General features: G+C 32.5%; 5 protein-coding genes and 1 long non-coding RNA gene across 9 annotated transcripts; 3 read left to right on the top strand and 3 right to left on the bottom strand.

Annotated features, from left to right (window-relative positions):
• The first annotated feature begins 196 nt into the window (after positions 1 to 196).
• chico (insulin receptor substrate 1 chico) lies at positions 197 to 2088 on the top strand. The gene is made up of 2 exons (XM_015934321.3): positions 197 to 1117; positions 1407 to 2088. Exons 1-2 carry the CDS (start codon positions 408 to 410, stop codon positions 1954 to 1956), a joined length of 1260 nt encoding a protein of 419 aa, XP_015789807.1. The 5' UTR covers positions 197 to 407; the 3' UTR covers positions 1957 to 2088.
• An 85-nt stretch (positions 2089 to 2173) lies between these two features.
• On the bottom strand, positions 2174 to 5610 carry LOC107366693 (uncharacterized). The gene is made up of 5 exons (XM_015934320.3): positions 4940 to 5610; positions 4636 to 4805; positions 4413 to 4507; positions 3972 to 4050; positions 2174 to 3848 (listed from the first exon to the last, which is right to left on the bottom strand). The coding sequence occupies exons 1-5, from the start codon at positions 5480 to 5482 to the stop codon at positions 3335 to 3337; spliced, it is 1401 nt and encodes a 466-aa protein (XP_015789806.1). The 5' UTR covers positions 5483 to 5610; the 3' UTR covers positions 2174 to 3334.
• A 1648-nt stretch (positions 5611 to 7258) lies between these two features.
• On the bottom strand, positions 7259 to 9761 carry LOC107366616 (uncharacterized). Its single transcript, XM_089268279.1, has 2 exons — positions 7798 to 9761; positions 7259 to 7689 (listed from the first exon to the last, which is right to left on the bottom strand). Exons 1-2 carry the CDS (start codon positions 9683 to 9685, stop codon positions 7409 to 7411), a joined length of 2169 nt encoding a protein of 722 aa, XP_089124405.1. The 5' UTR covers positions 9686 to 9761; the 3' UTR covers positions 7259 to 7408.
• A 96-nt stretch (positions 9762 to 9857) lies between these two features.
• Positions 9858 to 15582, top strand: LOC149094038 (uncharacterized). 4 transcript variants are annotated; one of them, XR_016199148.1, is made up of 5 exons: positions 9858 to 9999; positions 10092 to 11510; positions 11637 to 12222; positions 12305 to 12801; positions 13154 to 15582. It is a non-coding gene; the product is annotated as an uncharacterized LOC149094038 (long non-coding RNA). The 4 variants fall into 4 exon arrangements; XR_016199149.1 differs by having other exon boundaries at positions 11589 to 12222; XR_016199146.1 differs by having other exon boundaries at positions 11637 to 12801.
• Positions 10510 to 12503, bottom strand: LOC107366695 (motile sperm domain-containing protein 2). Its single transcript, XM_015934322.3, has 2 exons — positions 11762 to 12503; positions 10510 to 11210 (listed from the first exon to the last, which is right to left on the bottom strand). The coding sequence occupies exons 1-2, from the start codon at positions 12193 to 12195 to the stop codon at positions 10799 to 10801; spliced, it is 846 nt and encodes a 281-aa protein (XP_015789808.1). The 5' UTR covers positions 12196 to 12503; the 3' UTR covers positions 10510 to 10798.
• A 150-nt stretch (positions 15583 to 15732) lies between the features above and the next one.
• On the top strand, positions 15733 to 17485 carry LOC107366696 (cell adhesion molecule Dscam1-like). The gene is made up of 3 exons (XM_015934323.3): positions 15733 to 16181; positions 16272 to 17066; positions 17135 to 17485. Exons 2-3 carry the CDS (start codon positions 16712 to 16714, stop codon positions 17188 to 17190), a joined length of 411 nt encoding a protein of 136 aa, XP_015789809.2. The 5' UTR covers positions 15733 to 16181; positions 16272 to 16711; the 3' UTR covers positions 17191 to 17485.
• The last annotated feature ends 66 nt before the right edge of the window (positions 17486 to 17551 follow it).

The raw sequence follows: 17551 nt of genomic DNA, 5'->3' as shown, positions 1-17551 counted from the left end.
TATCTAACAATTTAATCAACATAAGGAAATCAAGTTCATTTGTGTTGACAATTAAAGCAAATCAGGTTGAACCGGTAAATTTTTAAAGATGGCGGTTATGTAATGTAACTATGGTTATGACGTAATTTAAGGCGGATTAAAGTTGGAAGCACTCACTAAATCAGTGAAAAACACTGTAAACATGTACTAAAATTATTAACAGCCACACATCTAAATGTTTTATTGTTAAAGCTTCATTCTGACCAAACACAGTGTCGCTTTTTTTACTGATTGTTTACAATTAACTGTCCTTGATTGTATGTTGTTTTCATTAAACTCTCATCACACATCGTCTATTTCACTTTCATCAAAACAAATCTCTTTTTTTGTGTTGTTTCACTTTCACTCTTTTTTCTTCTCTTTGGTGAATGATGATTTTGAAAGCTGGTTTACTTAGATGTAAGAGAACTAAAACAATTAAAGAAAGATACTTTATCATTCTATCTGATCCAGTTGACCCCAACACTGGACGCTTAGAATATTATGAAAGTGAAAAAAAATTTCGCCATGGATCACCTTATAAAGCTTCCATCATACTTAAAGATTGCTTCAATATAAGCCGAAAACATGGAACCAAAGAGGAGGACCACATGATATTCATTTTTACCAAGGAAGAATGTTATACACTTTATTTTGATGATGAGATACTGTTCAAGGAATGGTTAACTCTGTTGATTAAATTAACTGAACCACACGTGAACTCTTCTCGATATGAGCGAGTCTGGCAAGTCACTATACCCAAAAATCAGAATAGTGAGAGAGAAAATTTAATCGGTACATACAGACTTTGCCTAACCAATGATAAAAAACTACACCTTGTGAAAGTTGCCCCTAATGACCCAGAACCAGTTCTTCATGAGTTACCACTCTCTTGTGTTCGACGATTTAGTCACAATAAAAAATATTTCATTGTTGAATTGGGACGTGGGGCTGCCCTTGGAGCCGGCAATTTGTGTATGTTAACAGACGATGGAGCGACAACTCATGATATGCATGAATCCATATTGAGAATAATTGACTATCAACCTTCATTCTTATCTAATGGAGTCTCAACCAATGGCTCTTTACAGAATCTTCGGTAAGTTTAACAAATTAAGACTAACTCTTGGCTCAAGAGTGATTATTTTCTTTAACTAGTGACAGGATTTTCCAAAAATGATACAAAGAGTTGAAAAAAATCTCTAGACAATTAGTCAATAATCTTTACGCTTATAATCTTGAAGATCTTGTTTCCCTTTTACTATGATATTGAAAAAGTTCATTGACTATCTCGGAATCGACCTTCAATATCGAAAGATATTATTTTACTTATATTTAGAATGATTTCTAAATATAATTAATTTTTTGCAATTTTCTCTTTCTTTTAGAACACCAATCCATCATTCCGAGACTTCACTAAGGCCACGAAGTGCGTCCACGAGCGAGTGTTGTAGACCCATTACGTTCAGTGGACGAAGAATAAGTCGAGAAAATACAATTGGCGGATCAAGCTTCCCTCAAAACATACCCATTGGAACAGCTGCTGCAAGTGGAAACAATTGCTCAGGTCACAGCAGTGGTCAGTCATCACAGTCACATTCTCTTACCTCTCCAAGCTCCTATTACGCTACCGTCTCTATCCGTGAAAGGTGCGACAGTTTACCTTCCAATTGTCGCCCCATGGCTAACGAGGGTAAACCCCCTGTGTGTTATCGTCACGTTTCCACAGTCAATAGCACAAATGATAATATTAATAATAATAACTCGTCACTATCAATCTCATGTAATAAGCCCATTGAAGATCACCAAACACCACCATCATCGAAAGAAGATGATGCTGACGAAATAAATGGTGACTATGTACCAATGAAACCTCTTAACTTATCATCTGCTGAGGCACTTGAGAAAAGTGTCAAGTGGTACTTTACACAATTTTGAACGCTTTGTTGGCCACTATTATTTTTTTTTGTTTTTTTTGCGCTTTTTTGCGATCTGATTTGATGTATTACAGTCAATTGAACAAAAACACAAGTAGTACTAACGGTAAATAAACTTTTATTTTTTCTTTAATCTTTTGTGTGTGTTTGTCCATCTTTTTTTCTTCTTCTATAGAAACACCTATCTATGAATAGTGAACTAAATGATTCGAAGCTTGTTTTTAACTCTATCAGTAATTTTATTAGACTTTTAATTACTTTTAGAATTGATAATCCTAAGAAAAAACAAAGATTGTTATTGGATAATACGTTTTACAAGTTATAAAATAAACAAAATGAGATTCCATCGATGAAATTATAATTCGATTGGGGTTAATCATCATCAGTTGTACTTTACTGGAAAACAGAAAAACAGAAATCATTCACTTTTAAGTTACACTTTCCTTTACACTTTTTTTTTATATTTGTTATTGTTGTTGTAAACAACTCACGAAAAAGGAAAGATGTTGACGCTTTTTTTTTCTTCTTCTGAAATTGCCTGTTTACTTGATGTTGTTTTTGTTTTTGTTTTTGTTGTTGGCAATGATGTTAATGATGATAGTGATGACGATGACGCTGTTTTTCCTCCTCTTGGTGCATGGGCATTGACATTGAGACTTTAAGATTTTTCTAGTCTTCATTGAATAATAAAGTATTACTTTGCTTTTTCACTGATTTAATCCGTTGAACTTTTCAATTTCAGCTTTAGTGTATTGCTTTTTTGGGGTTTGATTATTTACAATCAAATAGTGATAAATACATATTTATTTATATATCTGCTCAGTTAATTGGGTAATTAATGTCAATGTAGATGCCAGGAATAAGTTGATTTATATTTGTAAACAAGTCAGGAAAAATTAAGTTGTTTCTTTTTTCTTCTTACCTTCTATTTCTGTTAATTTGTTTTGAGTAGTTAACAAGCTAAAGTCTATTGAGATTTGCATATTTTCGAGTTTCGAATAACAAACAAGTTGAATTTCAATTTGATAGACTTTAGCTTTTACAAAATTTTTCCTTTTCAAATTGATTTAATTTCAACATTTCACAGTTTTTGATGTCACACGAAGATGGCCAAGGAAAGAAAAGTGTATTTACAATGTCTTTTTAAAGATGGTTTGATCTCAAATTGATCTCAGGGCAATTAGACAAAATTATGACGTTCCAAAAACAATTCAAAATTCCATAAGGAAAATTCAAGCTCAATTCCAAAAAAAAAAGATTTACTTTTGTCGACTCAGTCCAAAGAAAAATTTTCATTTTTCTCTTTTATAACTCGATTTTAAAACAATGACTTAACATATGGACACAGAAAACAAAACGGGTAAAATAAATGATTGTCTCTATTCTCGTCCACGGCGAGTCCTCTTAATCAAAGCAATAGAGTTGACACTTGTAGGAGTTGAATTGTTTGTACTATTAATCGATGATACGAATGAAGATGGTAATTGTGGTTGCTGAGATTGTTGGTTCTTTGATTTCAGTTCGTCTTTTGCTTTAACTTCTAAACTTCTCGATGCCAAATTGAGCAATGCTTGAGCTCCTTTTAACCCATCTTCGTCATTAACATCAACTTTTCTTTTCACTAATACAGTTCCTCGAGTCTTTTTACCATCATCGGTGACAATTGTAACATTTTCGATCAAATCAATTTCTTCCTTTGGTAGTTCTTCTTCTATAGTTGTTGAGGTTGTTTTCAGATTCACTTTTGAATCAACCAACTTTTGAGCCTCGGTGAGTAATTCAATATTATGTTTCTTTGATTCACTACTTCTACTGAAATAATTATGATCGCCCGTGGGATTCATAGAAGAAGGAGAATCTGAATCATCTGTCTGATGTTTTCCATGTGGTTCACTATTTGCGAAAAAAGAGAGAAAATTTAGCAAACATTGTAATTAATATTGATCGTATTACAAATACAAGTTTACATTTAAGTTTAAATTAATAAAATTCATTAAATTGATGCATCAGTGGTACCTTTTATTGGATTTGCCTTCTTCTGAATTATATCGAGTTAAGGTTAGCATTGATTGAGCGGCATCCGCTTCTTCAGACTCTGATGAGAAAAAACGGAAACAAAAAGAGGGAAAAGTAAGATAGTAACCAAAATAATTTGATGTTATTAGTTGAGTTGACAATCTAATATATAAACAAAAAGAACATGTTAAATTTAGGAAACATAGAAACGAGAATTCTTGTTTGGGGAAACATTTTTAGTAGTGAAGTTGTCTCTATGTTTGAAAAAAAATGAGAGAGGGAGAATGGGCTGAAGGGAGAAAGGAGAGTGTCATAATAAGCAGGGGGAGGGAGACGCATGGAAGGGAGTAAAAAGTTAATAGGAATAGCCATTCAATTAACGATGTATAAAACGAATCGATTGGTGACATGGAAACCACATTTTGTAAATTCAAGACTAACCTCGATTTATAATTGGAATCAATAATCTTTTGCCCAACAAAGGTGAATCTGCAAGTTGAGGTATTTGGTCAAAAGTTAAAATTTTCCTGGAGACACTGAAAAAAGATGACAGTTGAACATAAAAAATAAGAAGAATAAATTAGAAGATATTAAAGTTTTCATGGAGTTTGAAGCATGATTGTAGTGAGCGCTTTTCGCCCTTGAATTTTGAATAATAGCATACTTATGGCTTCGATTTGGCTTGGGCGATAACTCGTTATTTGATGTAATTTTAAAGTTTGTTTTAGCAGTTGACATGTAAGGATAAATGTGAGCTGGGGTCCGTCTAACTGCTTGTAGTAAATTAGGCCTCAATTCAGGGTCTACACACCATAATGAGCCTTTACCGACAATCTGGATCAGAGTAAAGAAAACCAAGTTTTAAATTTACAACTAAACACAAAACATTGTAATGGTTGTAAAAAGGATTAATTTAGCTAATGATAAAAACTATTGTCTAGAACTGTGAAAAAAGTTTGATATCTCACTGGAAGTTCGTCTTTTCCTTTGTCCAATTTCTTGAAACATTTGTTCAACGATAAATTATGTCTAACAGTATTTTTCCATCCGCTCGGCGAATTTTGATAGTAAGGGAAATGTTCAACAATCCATGCATAGATATCCTTAACTGGCAATGCTTTATTAGGCGATGATTCAATAGCCATGAAAATAAGGGAGCTGAAAGAGTAGGGTGGTTTGGCATGAATATGTATTTTAGGATTGTATGGCACCGGTGGAACTGAACAAGGAAGATTTGTTTCGTCTTTATTGGAGCCATCAGGAGAAGAGCATACATCATCAGGGTAAACATTCTCGTCCTCTTCTTTTATGAAATGTACAATATTATCCTTCACATCACTAGTAACTGTCATACTTTTCAGCAGATTTCGATCTTGAAGCCAGGTTAAATTCGTAAGATCATCGTTATCATCAACATTGTAACTATTTACTGTTCCAACTTCAATACTAACGCCTCTCTCATCATCCAGATCGGAGTCACTTTTTTTATTATTATTATCAATGAGTCCCATTTTAGAACTTTAGATGGTCTAAAGATGTCAGAGATTAACAGAAATGGTGAGTAACAACGGCAAAATCAAGAAAAAATAAAATAAAAACAAGAAATAGTACAATTTGCTATTGTTTTGGCGACGGTCAGAATAAAATATCAACAAATGATATCACCAACTATCCAAATCTCGAAAAGATCAATCCAATATCAGATATTCAATTTAACCGCCAAATATAAAAATTCTATTAAAACATTGTGACTAAATGTTGGAACTTACTCGTTAATCAAAAAGATATAAATCACACACAGGTCAATCATCGATGCAAGAATAAAGAACCTGAATAGTTAACCAGAATTTGCATAATTTGCTCAGTATTGGCAAAAAGTTTAGAACGCTAAAAGGCGGTAAAAAATCCAAGAAATGAACGCTTGAACCTCCACTTTTTGGGCTAATTTTCATCTTCAAATGTTTCAATTAACTAAAATTAATCAAATTAATTTCAATCAATTTTTAAAATAAGATAAATGAGTTATTAAATAAAAACTGAGATCTCTAGACTCATGTTTAGAGACGCAAACACTGCTGGCAAAAATTTTGCTTTTGTATTACAATTGTAAGCTACTGTTGTAAAATAATCGGAAAAGGAGGGTTTTCATGAGGAACAATTTTCTACTTTTTTAGCCAAAAAAGGCTTTAAAGGGTCAGAGATTCATTTTGGTCAAGATTTGTATTTCACAAATAACTAGAACGATAAAAAGTCCTAGCTATTGGCTTATCACTGACTTCCATGGAAACAACTGTATTTGCTTAGTTTGAGCTCAACATCTCTGTTTTTATCAATCCCAATAGATGCACACTGGACACATTGATAATTGCAAATATTTCAAGATGAAATCATTTGACTCTTTAACTGGAAATTTGGGAAAAGCCAAAATTAATATCTGACTCATTAGTGTTTTTTGGTAAAAAGTTGAAAATTTTTGTTTCACCTGAAGACGCTCACTTATGACTTTCAGTTGTAAACAGTATTGAGTACAAGTGTTCGGAAAATTACAAATGATAAAAGGCACTTCTACCAGAACATGTCAGGGTAATTACCAGGGCTTTTCGTCTTCTTTGCATTTATTGACTCAACAGCGTACTCGCCGAGATCAAGCCTATGAAGTCATTTTTATCAAAGCCAAAGACTTCATGTAAATGCATATTTTGTTGCTTCATTTCTTTTTTCAATTTTATCTCTTGATTTGTGCTGATAAAAAGTATACAGTTTTATATAATTTTTGGTTCATAATATTCTGTGTTGAAAATGTTGACACACCCCTGATTATGAAAGCCCAGATGAAGCGTATGGAAATATCTGATGATTGAAAATCCAAAAGATTATCAATCCTCTAAACAAATTGATCTCATGCATTGATTTCAAAGTATCAACTCACGTAGACATTTATCTGATAATAAATTGTAACTTTGTTTTACAGTTGAGTTGGATTAGCATATACTGTGTGTCCCAGAACTATCATGGAACCAAATTAAAGACATTCAATTGAATTTTCTCTCCATCAAGAAACTAATCAAAATAATGTTAAAATCAAAATCTTACAAGTTATTTCATTCTGAAAACATATCTTTATTTGTAACCTAATATGTTAACCTACCTTTTGTTGAACCCATTTCGATCCGCTTTTCCCCGGATTCTGGTCCAGATTTAATTCTGTGAGTCAAGACTCTTGGTGTTATCTTTTCATATTTATCCAAAGTGGACTTAATCAAATGATAATCAAGGATATTCTTAGCTTTAGTTTCCCCTTAAAGTCATTCCGTGATGAATCTTTTTAGGCATTTATTAGTAAAATAAAATGAAAAATATGAGCGAGCTACAAGTCAAACCAAATAATGATTATGGTTGAAGCTCTACTTAAATCAATCAGAAGAGGGCAAATTTAGTTAATTTATCAATAAGTTTTTATTATCATTATCATGATCTCTATCTATATTTGGAATAATATTTGAAGTACTATTAGCATTGTTTGAAATATTTTTGCTGTCAGCAATATAATGTCTTTTAACATGTTTAGTTAAATGATCACTTCTCATAAATCGTCTTGAACAAATTGAGCAAACAAATTTCTTCTCGCCAGTGTGAGTCCGCTTATGGCGAGATAGTTCATCAGATCTTGAAAATTGACGATCACAACCTTCCCAGGTACAAATGAATGGCTTTTCACCTAAAATGGAGAATAAAAATGAAGAAGAAGAAAAAATATTAGCAAAAAATGTTCTCAAAAAGGTTAATCAAAACCAAGTCCATGGTTGAGCTTAAGCCCAATACTAACCTGTATGTGTTCTGATATGAGCTTTGAGATGCGAACTTTTGTAGTATGTTTTTGTACATTGTTCATAAGTACATTTATATGTTCGACGACGAGTTGCTGGATCAACTGGACTGGCTTTGCGAGTCGTTTGTTGAAGATGAGTTGTTCCCAAGGGTGGTTTATATATTAATTGGCTTTCTTTAATCGTATTTTGCTGCTGTGATGATGATGTTGACGATGAAGTTGAGCAAGTTGAAGACGCTGAAGATGAAGAGGAAGAAGAGGAAGAAGATGATAATGAGGGAAATGCTGTAGGCAGGTGAGCTTTTGCTTGTTGTGGTACAGAGGTTTGTTTAAAGTCCAATGTTGATTCATTTGGTTTGAGTCCAAAGTTTGTCGTTGTGCTACCATTGTGATTGTTATTAAAGCTATTGTAGTTATTGTGGCTGTTGGGGTTAATTTGATTATTGCTACTGATATTTGTATTGTTTGGTGTCTGTTGATTAATTTTACTATTGCTAGAATCGTTGGTTAGGAATTGAAAAATGCCCGAATTACCAGCAACTGGAAATAAATTGGATTCATTTGAGTCCAACTGACCAAAATGGTTAGTGGTGTTACCAAAGATTGGTTGAGATGAATTGACTGGTTGATGTTGAGGGTTATGGTGTTGATAATTGATCTGGTTTGGCTGATGATTTAGGTGATTAATTGAAGGATTACCATATAAATTGGTGCTATAAGATGAAAATGAATTTGGAAAAAAGTTTGTATTGAAATAGTTTGATGATGAAGTTGAGCAGCTTGATGATTGAGATGAGGTATCAGCAATAAGATCACTTAAACTTAAACTCGGTTCAAAGGTTTGAATAAATGGATATTGTTGATGTTGAACTTGTTGGTGTTGATGGTGTTGATGATTTTGATGATGATATTGATTGGGATTAAACTGAGAATTTGAATGTAAATTTGAATGTAAATTTGAATGTAAATTTGAATTGTTTAAATTATTGGAATGACTTGAGTTGTATTGGTTAGTGTATTGATAGTCCAGGTTGCTTGATGGTTTAAGTAGTAGCATTGGATGAACTTGTTCACCACTGGTTAAAACATTATTCAGGTGATGATCATCATGATGATAATGATGAGATTGATGAGGTTGGTTCATCGGGTTACTTCTCGGGTCATATTCATCAAACTCGTCTTCAAAATAATCTTCCTCCTCATGAACCTCATCATCTGAGAAATGGGTTATCAGCTGTTGAGTTGGCCGAGGTCGTTTAGATCCAGAGGAGGATGACGATGATGATAATAATAATGATGAAGGCAAACAAGATGAAGAAGAAGAAGAAGAAGATGATGGTGAAGAGGAGGAGGAAGAAGACGAACTATGATTATTATGATGAGTGGAACGTTTAATTACCAGGTTTAAAGCTTCCTCAGAGTGAACATCATAGGCTATCGGGTCAACAACAAGTCTTTTTATGTTATCAATATCATCTTGCTCATTATAATTATCATGATAACCATCATCCTCATCATCATCACAAACAAATTGATAATCACGAGTGAAAAGTAAACCTCTTTGTCTTCCTGTAAATCTTCTTACTCTTCTTCTTGAACTTCCCATCCTTCGTCTATCAAACTGATCATCATTAACATATCGTTTGGTATCAGTGAAACCACGACCATTCAAATATGTCACACCTCTAACATAATTATTTGAACAATAAGATGATCTCCGAAGGAGGGAGGATGAGCATGATAATGGCAATGAGAAGGAGGGCGATGGTGGTGAAGGAGAGGGAGGAGGTGGAGAGGGAGAGAGAAAGGTTGAGCTAGGTTTTTTAAGGGATGAAGGTGCTTTGACAATAACAGAAACATGTATACCAGTTGATGAAGGCGCCATTGCGACAAGAAAGAGATCTCAATATTTTTTATATGGTTATAAGAGGATATTTTTAATAGACAGAAGAGGAGTGAGAACGAAGTAAAAATTGAATCTGCTCAACAAACTTCCTTTTATACCCGTAAAATATCAGCCGATCATCAATTTTTCTTATCAGTGTTACCCTCCTTCACTAATCTTTACCACTCTTCCATTCTCTCTCTTTCCTCTGTCTACACAATCTTTCTATGTCTATCTTTCCTTTCTATGTCTAGTTTGGTGATGACATTCACTGGTGTGACTTTCATTTGCCCTCTATCATCATCCAGTATCTGGTAATATGTCAATTACTCTGTCTATCAGTTTGAGCCTTTTTTTATGCTTCTGTTTATCACAATATTTTTATCAATAATTTTTTTTCCCTCAGCCTCTTGTCCTGAAAAATTACAGGAAAAATAATTGTGATCCCAATGGTGGTGATGATCATTTTTTGTTACCAGATATTGATGGTCTTGGTGTTGCTTATGGTGATGATGATGCCAACCGTTTTTTAGATGAGATTAGATGAGTTCGAAGTCTACGTAGCAATTTATGATGAATTTATTTTCATGTGATAAATGGATGATGATTAACTTGTTTACCAGTTGTTTGGAATTGAATATTTTCCATCTTTTTTTTCCCTGCTAATTGATTGGTTCAATTGTATTATGAATATACGATCGGTATTTTGGTACGAGACAATGTTTATTTTCCGGTGTTTACGCCGAAAATTGTGTTATTTGGGGTTCATTTAAGCACAAAGCTTTTAGTGGTTTTATCGCTATTATTTATCCATAATAATGATATATTGGGGGTAATTAATGTCTTTTATTGGTTCAAAATGACATATCAAATGTATGTTTAAAGATAGATACATATTAGAAGCTTATAAAAATATTTATATCATGAGAATCTGCATTCAAAATATTAATTATAGAATTGATTGCCATTGTTACAATGATTAGGATAGGAAAAGGTGTGAGTGTCATGTAAATACCATCGGTTTCAGTGTCTAATAGCAACTCTTTTGGTATCTGGTTTCTTGGTTATATCTTTGACCTTTAACGTCTCAAATCAACCAATTTATAAATTAGTTTATACCCTGAATGGTGTCTCCAGCCAATTCTTGTAATGGTCAAGAAATTTTTTCGCCCCTTCAGGTTCAATTGATTCTTTAATGATGAAGTCTTTCATGGGTTTACAGTCAACCGGAGCTTTCTTGTAATTTGTCTTGCACTGTCCGTTAAGGTAATCAGGTAAACTTTGAGAACCAACAAATGACCCAATGTCACCTTTAGAGGCGAAGCAAATTTGTTCACGTAAATGTTCTGGCATCCATGATCGAGCTAACCTGTAAATTGCTCGTAAAATCCATGGTAATTCATGGAGTAAAACATATTTGGTTCCTCCTGGGTAATAGTTGATCCAAATATTTGTTAAAAATTGAAGAAGCTCCAAATCAACATTGAATAAATTGCCTCCATAACAATCCCAAATCAATCCATATCTAAATCATTAAATGGCAAGAAAAAAAAGGTTATTAATCAATCATTTATCATAAAAAATAATAGCTAATAAAGGCTAAACCTCCGGCAAAGGCTAATCTTCCAGCTTAATCTGGCTATTATTAGATAATCTTATTTTCCCTCACTTTTCCCTTTCCTTTCAGATAAAATCTTAATACAGTTATTTAATTTAAGATATTAAATGCAATGATATCACATTGTTATAAACTTGTTTAATATTATTGATGGTATAAACTACAATCAACCTAAATCATTATCATTGTCAAGTGACTTAGAAACTGGTAAGTAAAACATTTACTCATGATTAGGGGAAATTTATTTCTGTTTACTTTTTGCTTTTTTCATCGTACCATCATCAGCTGACTTTAGTTCATAAACGTTTCCATAAAATTATTTCTACATATCAGGAAATGTGTGACTGTCAACATTGACAAATTGGTTTATGGAGGATTTTGGATGGCAATGGATTAACAATGGAAAAAAGTCAAGAGATGTAGATTTTACTGGAAATCAAAAGTGAAAGTCAACTTACCCTTTTCCAGATTGCCGTCCTTCTTGTTCACATTTCTCAAACAGATAAACAAGAAATTTTTGACTCAATGTATTGAGTTCATTAATTTTCTTGTGAAGCTTTACCCTCAAGTAAACAGTGGACACACCATTTTGATCGGTGGTATACAGGTGAGCTTCTCCAGTTTCAAAGTATTCTTTGGGAAAATCAGTTCTCTTGATGTGGTTAACTCCAAATGAACGCCTCCATCTCATGGCTTCTACAAGCATGTTGTATCCTTTTTCCAAGTCACCTTTATGATGTTTCAAATATCTTTCAACTGTATAATCATCGGTGGCAACTCTTTCGACGTCGATAGGATCATACAGATCACCATTATTTTTAACTTCATCAGCAAACATTTCACGGACCTGTTGAATACTATCGGTTGACCCATTCTCATCACTTTGAACCATTTTAGGGCCGATTATCAATGTCGAGTTGTAACTATTTTCCAATTAATTTCACTGTGTAATATAATTTTTACTAATCACAATAACTTGATTTTCTTGATTTCTTTACTAGAGTCCAAACCAGATCAGGAGTACACTAATGGTCAATATTAAAGCTGCAGAAGTACGGAGACGCTGAAGTTCAGATTGTTTTCAACTTCTAGAGCAAAGGGAAACAGTTTTCATGAGTTAAAGAAGGAAGATGAAAAGGAAAAGGAACAATCGAATTGAATAATCTGTTAAATGGTTAAGACCATCTTAAAGAGAAACAAGTGATCGAATGAAGTCACCAATTGATCATGAACTGGCTTTTTATTCAGAATTCGCTTTCGGCTGTAACCAGATTTTCCTCTCTCTTTTCTCTCACCTCTCTAACAACTCTCTTACCATCTTTTTAACTCTCTTTCTTCTTTAATTAACCTTTAATTCATTCTTCTCTTTTCTCGCACTCGCCTGCTATTCTGATCATGAATCTATTCAAAATGGTTCAAGGCTTCTTGAATTTTAAAAAGAAGCTAAATTTTACTTTCGAAATGTTCGATCAGGCTTTGATTGCTCTTTAAGCAAGTCGTAAGTTGTAACTTGTTTTGATTCCACTTCTTAACACGATATAATAACATTCATAATCTTTGTCCAAATACGATTCAATCAATATTATCCATACACATAATGGACATTAATTGAATCAATTGAATGCTATTAATTTGAAACTCTTTGTCTCATTAATTTTAGATTCTTTTATCGCTTTTCGACGCTTTAATTCAACTCAAAATGACAAAATTTTCTCTGCTTCTCTTCTGCTCGTTTCAACTAACAGTTATTCAATGTCCTTGTGCATTGAATAAACCATAATCATGACAATAGAAGTAAAAAATGTAAATACTGCCTATTATAATCCATTTCTATTCTTATCCTTCCATAGGTATGATTCATTGTTCAATGATTATGGCGATTATGGTGGTGATGTTACATTAATTTCATAAATTTTGGACAAATTACGAAGCAGTTACTCCCTAATTTCCAAGAAAAGTTCACAAGCATAATTTCAAATTAACAAGGATCGTTCAAAAGCACTGACAAATAATTTTGATTTGTTTAAAAATAGCATTCAAAATTACAATTTACATATGATTATATTCAACTATCTCTTCTAATATCTAAATATTTACAATGAGTTTAACCTTGATTTAGACCAGATTTAAAAGATAGACTATCAATAGCCTATCTGATTTGGTTGAATTTACTAAATATAGCAATTTGAATGCATCTTTAGGCCTCTTTACTCGATCAAATTGACCATTGCTTGTTTATTACGATTGATTCATGAAGAGAAGGTTGAATTTTTCAGTGCAAGAAGGAAAAAAAAGAGTCAACGTAAATAAGGAAATCTCATGTTGAGAATTGGAGGAAAAGAGGAAGACGAACGATAAAACAAATTATTTCTAACAACCGCTATTAATAATCTGGCATCTTTGGTATTGACCTTTAATTGTTCAATTGAGACTAGGGTCAATCAACTATCAACTTAAGCATTGTTCACACAATTAGATGGATGGCCGTACAAGTAGATGACGATAAGGAAATACAAGCGAAAATGTTTACATCTTAGTTCAATGGTTTATTATTTATTTACTCAACAGTTTTTAATTCCTTTCAACAACCTACTTGTTGATGATTTAAATAGATATTAATAAGTTGCTAAATGATTAGTATTGTTACCCAGTCAAGTAGCACACACATACGGCAGAAATGTGCGCTTCAGGAAACTAAAATTTAAGACGCCAACCTCAGCATTCTGTGAATATTTACCCAACATTCGTATAAAATGTAGTCTTTGTAAATGACATGAAAAAACACACCCAAGTCAGTCTTGGACCTTTATCGAGAACCTTATCAAATCCCTTAATCAATACACTGTTAGCTGATTGTATATTAACTAAAATAATTTACTAAATAGCATTTTTACGAATCTTTAACATTAGCCATCTGATGAAACTGTCATCAACCTAACAAAAGTACGTGATTTTAAATGCGTCAGACTCATATGATACTAAGTTCATTAGCTTAATGGTGGATTAAATTTATCAACTTCTAGCATTAATGTCATGCAAATCAATGATTGTTAATTTTCTAGTTATCTATTGCTAGCAACTAAATCAATATACTCATCTCAATCTGATCTTTTAAGATGATTTGGCGTTGAAAAGCATGTATTTGGTTTCAAATCAACAGGATTTCAATGTAAGAGGAATTAAATCAATTTCCTTGCTGTATATTATCTTTGAGTCTCAATTATTTGATTGTCAACATGCTCAATCAGATTGACAGGTTAATTTTGACCATTTTTCATTAAAAATTAATGATTGTAAACTTATAAAATTGATCTTTAATATCAAGAGTCAAGTTTGTTAAGTAACGTTTTAAATATTAAGATTTAAAAGATTGAATGAAACAATCTAAGTATTAGTTTGATTCAACCCTTAGGGTAATTTAATTTTAATTAACAGTGTATACCTTTAAATGGTTGACGTGATTAAACTTAAAGGTTGAAAAATCACAGAAAAGCTGAACTGAAGCACAGTCTTCTATAGGTCACAGTCATGTAACAAATGATCTTGTTTACAAATCACAATGGTGCAAGTATTTGGTTACATTTCTGGTTAACTTATTATCATTTTGATATTATATGGTGAAGTTAGTCAAATTACTTTGTTAATCAATCTTTTTACACAATTTAAATATATAAATATAAGTCATCTCTATCCATTTCACAGCCAAATTGTTGTCGGGATCGTTTTTCAGTTTCTCATGTTTCCTGACTTGTTTTCATGTTTAATGTTGATGGTGTTTAATGTGAACTAAACATCTGTAAAAATGCCAAATTTAATCAGGAATAACGATGAAAAGGTCAATTCTGATCTTCATTTAGTCCAAATTAAAGTTGCTTTAGTGTCATGTTGCGTTGCATAGCATGACATTAACAGGTGGATCAAAGTTGAATTTGGATTATTGTAATTGTAAGTAATTAAAACTCGATCAAGTTTGAAGATTTAGGAGAACGATTATAGCTCATGGTCAAAGAGTAATACACTGTTGATATGTTATGACTGCCACTAAAAATAAGGAAAAACAAATGATAAACAGTTCCTCTGATTTTTTAAGCCTAATACAGTTTTACATGTTTGTTTATGTTGTTACATTGAATCCTTTTGTAATTGGCACAATTGTAAGTTAAAATCGATGAATAGTAGATGATGAATAAAATTTATTACTCAATTATAGCTGAATTAAATGTATAAACGGAATTTCAATCACCAATTAACCTTGACATTAAAACTTTAGTACGAAAAATGTAAAACCGTTAAATGCATGTTACTTTATTTACAATAAAGAGAGGTAGATGGCACTAAATATGCTATCATCATAATTTTGTTGAAATCTTCAATTCCAGTAAAAAATTGAACGACAATGATAAAGTTATTAAACGGGGACCGTAAACGTTTAGACGTTATTAAAAGACTTATTTTACAGTTTTTTCACTTTTCACAAACATCATCACTTTTTAAAGAGACTTTTCTCACAAAATTGTCCACCACATTTTCAAACAATTTTATATAAGATTATCCACCACCCAAATCCAATATCAAAGCAAGTTGATGAGATGGGCTTAAATGAATTTGAAAAGACTCGAACCAAAGTGATTATGGGACCAGATCAATCATTAATTGCTTATCCATCACCTTATGCTTTCGTCCAGATAAACGGATCCAATTTGACTGAACCTTCTTTAGGTTCAACAATCCAATCATCAACGTCAACTTTAAAAGCAAATAATACTCTAAATAATAATGGTTGTATTGATCAAAGATTTATCGAAGAGACTCCATATGCTACCGTTAAACGTACACCAAGACATTGTAAAGCAGATAGAAATGTGTATGATTATCCAGGTATAGTAAACAAATTAACTCTTTTCTCTTTCTTAATTTGAGTTACTAATGTAACATTAGTAATGTTACATTTTTATCTCCTCTTTTCAGTTCCTCTTAACAAATCAAATGTTCATCCAATGTATTCCGAATGAGGGTTGACTTAGATTTACTGACAATCAACCTCCCGTTTTATGTGCCAATGGTAGACGCAATTGAAGATAAATTGACAACTATTTTTAATCCTTTTCTTGCCTCCTAAAACATTCAAATGGTTAATCATTCAATGAAATTGATTCCAATGATTCGTCATACAATGTAATCTGTAGACTTATAATTTTACACCATCTAACACATCCACTATTAATCGCCATCATATCCCAATCCTACCGAATTTTTGACCACTTTTGGGATATGATGAGACTCAAGGCATTGGGTAACCAAATTATTGACAAACCTGGAGATCGATTCAAAGTTGAATATTGAAGTTGAATCTTACAAGGGAAGTGGTACGGTTAGAATCGGATAAGAAGTGTATAATTCTGTGGGTCATGATAAAAATAGTTGTTTACCGTAGTAGTGGATGCAACAAAACGAGTGGATCAGTTTCAATTGCTCCAGTCAAGGAAATGTTTATCAGCTACATCAATGCAACTTCAATTGAAGTTGATTTAAACTCATGGAAATCATCTGGTTGTACAATTAAACACTTCTCAATCAAATATAAAACTCAGAAAGAAAAAATGTGGACAATTGTATCCAATATGATACTTATGGGTAAAAAGACTATTTGGATTGATGGTCTTCATCCACAAACTTGGTATCATTTAAAATCAACCGCTTACTCCGATGCTGGATCCACTGATGCCGTTTATAGTCTGATGACAACTCATTTTGTTGATAAAGGTTTTTACTTTGACCATGGATCAATCTAATCAATTAACTAATTGGCTATTTATTTTATCTTTCCTTAGAGATGCCATTATTAGCCCTTGACTTACAATCAATCATATTATCAAGTATTATTTGAACTTGAAATCGTGTTACCTCTGGTATTATCACTGATAGTTGTTGTCACTGTTATTATACTCATCTGTATAATGATGAATAAACGGATTCCTGAACAAGCTTTATACACAAGATCACCTGAAATAACAAAAGGAGGAATCTTATCAAAGCAAGTTGATGAAATGGGCTTAAATGAATTTGAAAAGACTCGAACCAAAGTGATTATGGGACCAGACCAATCATTAATTGCTTATCCTATTGTTTAAAAGTGGAAACTTCGATCGCCTTTTGTTCAATCATGGAATCAGATTCATCAAACTCATTTTCCTGATAAACAACTTTCAATAAGCAGAGTAATTTGGTAATCAATAGATGGCAGTAGA

The sequence above is a fragment of the Tetranychus urticae genome, chromosome 2, assembly GCF_039701765.1.
Source record: "Tetranychus urticae isolate SD_2017Ah chromosome 2, NJAU_TeUrti_SD_1.0, whole genome shotgun sequence".
In the NCBI taxonomy this organism is placed as follows: Eukaryota; Metazoa; Arthropoda; class Arachnida; order Trombidiformes; family Tetranychidae; genus Tetranychus; species Tetranychus urticae.
The sequence above is the reverse complement of the archived record's forward strand: the minus strand, read 5'-3'. Positions and strand labels throughout refer to the sequence as shown.

Coding starts and splice junctions, on each gene's coding strand:
- chico (XM_015934321.3), top strand. CDS start 408: ATGATGATTTTGAAAGCTGGTTTACTTAGATGTAAGAGAACTAAAACA. Junction 1,118..1,406: donor GGCTCTTTACAGAATCTTCG/GTAAGTTTAACA, acceptor TCTTTCTTTTAG/AACACCAATCCATCATTCCG.
- LOC107366693 (XM_015934320.3), bottom strand. CDS start 5,482: ATGGGACTCATTGATAATAATAATAAAAAAAGTGACTCCGATCTGGAT. Junction 4,806..4,939: donor AAGGAAAAGACGAACTTCCA/GTGAGATATCAA, acceptor ACTCTGATCCAG/ATTGTCGGTAAAGGCTCATT. Junction 4,051..4,412: donor GATTCCAATTATAAATCGAG/GTTAGTCTTGAA, acceptor TTTTCTCATCAG/AGTCTGAAGAAGCGGATGCC.
- LOC107366616 (XM_089268279.1), bottom strand. CDS start 9,685: ATGGCGCCTTCATCAACTGGTATACATGTTTCTGTTATTGTCAAAGCA. Junction 7,690..7,797: donor TCATATCAGAACACATACAG/GTTAGTATTGGG, acceptor TCTCCATTTTAG/GTGAAAAGCCATTCATTTGT.
- LOC107366695 (XM_015934322.3), bottom strand. CDS start 12,195: ATGGTTCAAAGTGATGAGAATGGGTCAACCGATAGTATTCAACAGGTC. Junction 11,211..11,761: donor GGACGGCAATCTGGAAAAGG/GTAAGTTGACTT, acceptor TTAATGATTTAG/ATATGGATTGATTTGGGATT.
- LOC107366696 (XM_015934323.3), top strand. CDS start 16,712: ATGATAAAAATAGTTGTTTACCGTAGTAGTGGATGCAACAAAACGAGT. Junction 17,067..17,134: donor AACTCATTTTGTTGATAAAG/GTTTTTACTTTG, acceptor ATCTTTCCTTAG/AGATGCCATTATTAGCCCTT.